At 41.0% G+C, this 6,000-nt stretch overlaps 1 protein-coding gene across 4 annotated transcripts in view; it reads right to left on the bottom strand.

Annotated features, from left to right (window-relative positions):
• Positions 1 to 1,367: 1,367 nt before the first annotated feature.
• Positions 1,368 to 6,000, bottom strand: part of GNB1 (G protein subunit beta 1) — a 43,118-nt gene continuing 38,485 nt past the window's right edge. Inside the window, exons 11-12 of one of the 4 annotated variants that reach the window (XM_054647781.2) lie at positions 4,241 to 4,352; positions 1,368 to 3,144 (exon numbers count right to left, since the gene is read on the bottom strand). In XM_054647781.2, coding sequence (XP_054503756.1) covers positions 4,246 to 4,352 — 107 coding nt within the window. In that variant the 3' untranslated portion in view covers positions 1,368 to 3,144; positions 4,241 to 4,245. The remainder of the gene's footprint in view (positions 3,145 to 4,240; positions 4,353 to 6,000) is intronic. The other 3 variants (XM_054647779.2, XM_054647774.2, XM_054647780.2) reach the window with 3 other exon arrangements.

The raw sequence follows: 6,000 nt of genomic DNA, 5'->3' as shown, positions 1-6,000 counted from the left end.
TCCAAGCCCACAGGAGGAGATGGAGAAGATGACATAAATAATTGTAGGTAAGATAACATAAATAATTGTAGGTAAGATGACATAAATAATTGTAGGTAAGATGACATAAATAATTTTGATTTGGGTCTATCCTAAAATTAAAGGCATTCAAAACTCAAAGCTTTGGCCCAGACTCAAGAGTTCAGAGCTGCTCCCTTTGCACACCCATTTTTCTCCAGTAGCAGCTCTCTGAATAACCAAGCACACAATGAAAAATGTTTAAATCAAAGAAAATTTCGTATTTAACACGAAAATAAGAGAAGTGAGAGGCAACTGCAACTGTTTGCATTTCAAATGAATCCCAAAGGGCTGCACAGCAGCCTCCTGACACAAGTGACTGTCCTGGCAGGTGTTTTATTGCCAGGGCACAGAGATTTAACACATGGATGGAGATTAAGGTAAGCCAGATCATTGATTTTATTACAGACCAGACAGAGTCACACATGAAACATCCTTTGGAATGAAAATATTCCACCTGAGTGGAAACCCCACAGCTGCAGCATTTGGAACTGGAAACCACCAAATCTGAGTTCCCAAAGTTCAGCATTTCATGCCATGAGCTCCTTGCCAGTCCCATGCAGCCCCAAACCCCAGTGCTCACAGTTGGGCAATGCCACCACCACATTTTCCACACTCCCAGCTGTTAAAAACCTCTCAGTTGAGGCTGAGGATTTCCATGTTTGGTGTGAGACAAATCCACAGCTTTGGAATTTCTCTTGGTTGATGTGAAATGAGGGAAAATCCATTGTTTAGATCAGAACAAGAGATGGGACTTCACCCACTAAAAGCACAAAACCCCCAAGTCAACCAATACCAAACTGTTGAACCAACTGCTTTTTAACACCTCATGTCACCAATCTGCTTCTCTGGGTATAAAACAATGCTTAAATTTTTTATTTTTTTAGATAAAATTCTGCCTCTTGGAGGCTTTGTTCTTACTGAGCATGAAAATGACTTCTTACCCTGTCAATCTAAGAGTGCCACCAGAGCTGCTGTGGCCAGATCCTCACATGGCAGGAACCACTCAATTCTCTTCCTATTAAAGGACACAAAAGTTTTAAAAGTTACTCAGCATTTTGCTTTGATTTCCCACTTCAGGTGCTGCACTCCTGCACAAAGCATTTTTGTGCTGTGCACCTCAGGAACCACAGTGGCTCTCTGAATTTGGAGTTAAGTGCATGCCCTGCCCAATAATTGACCATTGACCATTGAAAAACCACCAAACCATTTCTGTGGGGACAGCATTCCCTCCTCCTGTGTGGCCATTCCACAAGTCAGAAGATGTTCTGCATGTTGAACAAGAAGCTGCAAACCAGATCAGTCCAAACTCATGTCAAACTGCTTTATTACATCTTAAATAACATTACATTTTAATATAGTATCTATCTTGCATCCAGCTTTCTTGAAGTACACTGACTTTAAAATTAAATACAAAAGGTGAAGAGGGATACAGGGCGTGGAGAAAGCTCTACAGAGTAGTTTCATGAAAGAGAGTAAGAGGGAACTCATCTTTTATGCCAAATCCAGGCCTAACGCACAATTACAGCACATTTTTGTACAGAATGTTGCAGAAAAAACAAAATGGAGAAAAGCTACTACTGCTGCTAGGAAGGAGCATTTCTGGATACAGTGAGAAGATAGGAAAGAACAATCTGCTGTCCAAACACTGCTGCTTTTAACATTTTATTTGAAAAGAAAGCCAGGAAAACCTGCTCATTACAAAAATGACTCTGATCAGATGCAAAGGACTCATCCTGCAAGAGGAACTGGCTGTGAGGAACTGATTTATAAAGAAGATGGTCTAGGTTCCCTCCTCCCACACCCCAGAATCTTTGACAGCGATTGTTTGAACAGGCTGTTTCTTTTTTTTTTTCCTTTATTCTTTAAAAAAAAAAAAAAAAAAAAAAAGTGACTTATCACGCTACTCCAAAACGTGCATAGCTTTGTACTGGAGTTCTTCATAGATTTATGCACAGAGTAGCAACAATAAATGAATACAGCGACAATGGTTACAGTTTTTAAACAGGTTATTTCTTCAAAGAAAAAACATCTAAGGACTTAGTCCAATATGCACTTTTTAGCATTTCTACAGCATGCGATTCTAAGAGTAAACCCACCCAATATGGCAAACAATCAAAAAAGGTTTTTTTTTTTCTGTTTAACTTAGAAAGTTCAAGATCATTATTTTCAAAACATTGATTTGTACATCATTTCATACACAAAGAATTGACTCGATACCCAAGTGTAGGATAGGTCTCTTTTGAAAACAGAGATTCCTGGTTGTTGAGACTTATAGGATAGTGTTAGGATATATAAACTGCCCTTCCAAGTGGACAAACCAAAACAGATTAAAAAAATCAGTGTGGTGAAAAAGGGGGGGCAGGAGGGACCAAGGATTGCATTTGTAATCCATAAAAGGTGAAAGGATTCTTTAAACAAGCATTCATTACCTTTTACAGCATGTGCTTGGTTACCTTACTGCTTAACATTATCCTATATATGCCAAGTTTTGTGCAACAATTATCTGTGATACTAGAAAATAAAAATAAAAAAAATTAGGGACTAAATTTACAGCGTTAACAACCCCCAGTGCTCTGGGCTAGGACTCCCTTGTTTTGCTCAATTAAATACATAAGGAAATGTATTTAAAAAGGAAACTTGAAAAAAATCCTGCTACAAACATGACTTTAAAATTTGCAAGTGTGTGAGATAAAGTCCTTAACTTCAACTTGGAAACTACAGTGAAAGCTAACTGTTTCACAATTATGCTCAAGTTTATTTTCTGGTCATGCTTTTTATGATAGTGTTTCATTTGTTTTTAAATTCTCAAGACAAAAAAAATGGTCCCAAAAGGAATGCACAATTTCATTTTGCTTACAACACAGAAATTCTTCTTGGAAAGGTAATTGTGCTCTTCATTTCAGCAACAGGAGACGGAAAAGATCTTGCCCTTTGAAGTTGGGGAGGATGGGGGTCCAAGTTAGTATGGTTGGATTGGATATGCTATCGTTTTTAATTTTCAACCGTTGGAAACTTCTTCCAGTCCTGGAGTCCGCTGCTCTTCTGGCACACAGAAACATCTGGTGAGAGTTGCACCCTGAGGAACTGCAAACAAGTGGCCAAATCTGCTGTCCCCACCACTGACACATGCAGGCATTACCTCCCCCCTTCCCCAGGGGTATTTATTGATTCAAAAACCCACACAGGAAAGTTCGGTAATTAAAAATAGACCTCCAGGAAAATGTCAGTGCATGCGTTAGAGGAATGGTCACCTAAAGCCCCAACTGCTTGGGTTTGCTCCTCACTGATGTCAGAAACTGCTCAGAATCCCCAGGTTGGAAGAGACCTTAAAGATCATGGAGTCCAACCCAGCCCCAGCACCTGAACTCAACCCTGGCACCCAGGGCCACATCCAGGCTTTGTTAAACACACCCAGGGATGGTGACTCCAGCACCTCCCTGGGCAGCCATTCCAGAACTTTATCACCTTCTGGAAAAAACTTTATCACCTTTCTGGAAAAAACTTCATCACCTTTCTGGAAAAAACTTCATCACCTTTCTGGAAAAAACTTCACCACCTTTCTGTAAAAACCTTCTTCCCAATATCCAACCTGTATTTCCCTTGGTGCAGCTCGAGGCTGTGTGCTCTGGTTCTGGCAGTGCCTGGAGACAGAGCCCAGCCCCAGCTGAGCACAGGCACCTTTCAGGAGCTGTGGGGAGTGCCAGGGTCAGCCCTGAGTCTCCTTTTCTCCTTTTTCTGGAAGGCTTTGGCACTCTGCAGTGCTGGATGGGTGGCTCTAAGAGCTTGACTTTCCCTGGATCTCAAAGGTCTTTTTCAGAGAATTCTCAGAAGGTTGGGAGAGACCTTCAAGACCATCGAGTCCAGCCCAGCCCCAACCCCTCAACTCAACCCTGGCACCCAGTGCCACACCCAGGGATGGTGACTCCAGCACCTCCCTGGGCAGCCATTCCAGAACTTTATCACCTTTCTGTGAAAACCTTTATCACCTTTCTGGAAAAACCTTTATCACCTTTCTGTGAAAAACTTCATCTCCCTTTCTGTAAAAAACTCCTTCCCAATATCCAACCTGTATTTCCCTTGCTGCAGCTCCAGACTACCCTGAGTGATCAGCACCAGTAACAGCACTGCTGGCAAGAAGCATTCTGGACCCCAAAGCTGCCTCAGTGAGTTGGGCACTCACCTTCTTCAGTTCCAGATCTTGAGGAAGCTGTCCCATGACCCTGTTGCCACTGCCATGCCATCATCAGTCACACCTAAGCAGCTGACACGGTTATCGTGACCAGCAAGGACACCTGGAAATGAGGAACCAACAAATAAATTGCTTTGTTTGGGTCATTTCCTGTCTGTTCAACTTACACCACAGCATGTTTGGATTAGCCAAGCTCTGGAGTCAAAAATCCTCAACAAACAGGGCTGGAATTTTAAAATGCCTTTGGTTTTACGAGCACAGGCTCAGGGCAGAGCTGGGTGGGTTCTTAAGGGGATAATTCAGTAAATGCTTGCTTCAGAATGTTTCCTGTATATTCCCCATATTATAACCTTTACTGGTGTTCTATGATTGTGAAGTGACAGCCCTGAAGATTGTGACAATGTCACTACAACCATGCCCTGCACAGCTCTTGCTCCTCACCACAGTGACAATGGGTCTGAACTGGTCTCAGTTAAATTTTACAAAATTTCCTATTTGTAAAAATTTTCTTTTAAAACCAGAAGTTAAACTGAATTGTGTTATGAACTCTAAAGCATTTTTCATCCGATTTTCTCTTACTACATTCACAAGACAGACTCCTCCATACAATCTATTTGTCAATGTGGGGATCTAATACAATTCAATTACAGCACCATTAAAAGAAAGAATTGAGACACTAAACAGAAAAATTAAGGGAGACAACATTTTCCTCTATCCCCTTTACTTTAACAGTTTCAAGGAGGTAAAAAGAAAACCTAATTATGTTCAAGCTTTCCAGTCCACAGCACTGAGCCAAGATATTCTTGATAGACTTGAAATTCATCTCTCTACATGAATTAAAGTGCTCACAGGACTCTCCTCATTCTCTCACCAGCAACAGGAAGTGCTGCAATTTGGTAAAACACAATCAGCACCAACAAATCTTCAATACTTGTACTGAACACACACCCACAAAGGTGTTTGGTACAGAAGTGCCAATATCAGAAAATATAGAAGTGTTTAATAGCAGAAGTGCCAAATCTGCCTGGCAATCTGCAGCCTTGGAACATTTCAATACACAGAATATTCTTCTCATCTCCTATTGTGATCAGAGTAATGAAACATCTGTGGCCAATTTATACATTTCTTCCAACAAAGTTTTCATTTTGAAGACCTGAAGTTAAATTCTCTTCGTCTTTGGACCATGAATTTCATGTTTGTTTCCTCAAAAGATAAACTCCAGAGTCTCTGTTGTTTTCCTGGCTGTCTCTACAACTACTGCTACAAATACCAGGAAAAAAATTCTTGTGTATAAATAGCAACACTAATGTTGAATTGCTTTGAATAGCTAATGCATAAACAAAGCCATAAAGTCTAAAAAAGAATAAATACCCCCTCCACCCCGAGCCCATGTTTTTAATGGCAATCATCCTGTTCTCAACATCCATCCCTGAGCAGGATTCCAATGGATTTGCACCATCACTGGGCAGCCTGAAGAAGTTTTCAGAGAGTTCTGAAGTTGAGACAGTGAGTGCTGAGAGATCTGTGCCTGACACTCAATCACACATTCAGAGCTTGGAAAAGGCCACCAATGTCACAGACACATTTTATGAAAATCCTTTTGCTAAGATTTTTCTCCTGAGAAGCTGAGAGGCCTCAGAAATGAAATGTAAGCAATGGTTATCTGCTGCTGTGGGATGCAACAGGTGAATCTGTGATTGGTCTCATGTGGTTGTTTTTAATTAATGGCCAATCACAGCCCAGCTGGCTCA

The sequence above is a fragment of the Agelaius phoeniceus genome, chromosome 24 (genome assembly GCF_051311805.1).
Source record: "Agelaius phoeniceus isolate bAgePho1 chromosome 24, bAgePho1.hap1, whole genome shotgun sequence".
In the NCBI taxonomy this organism is placed as follows: Eukaryota; Metazoa; Chordata; class Aves; order Passeriformes; family Icteridae; genus Agelaius; species Agelaius phoeniceus.
This window is presented reverse-complemented; position numbering and strand designations above follow the sequence as displayed.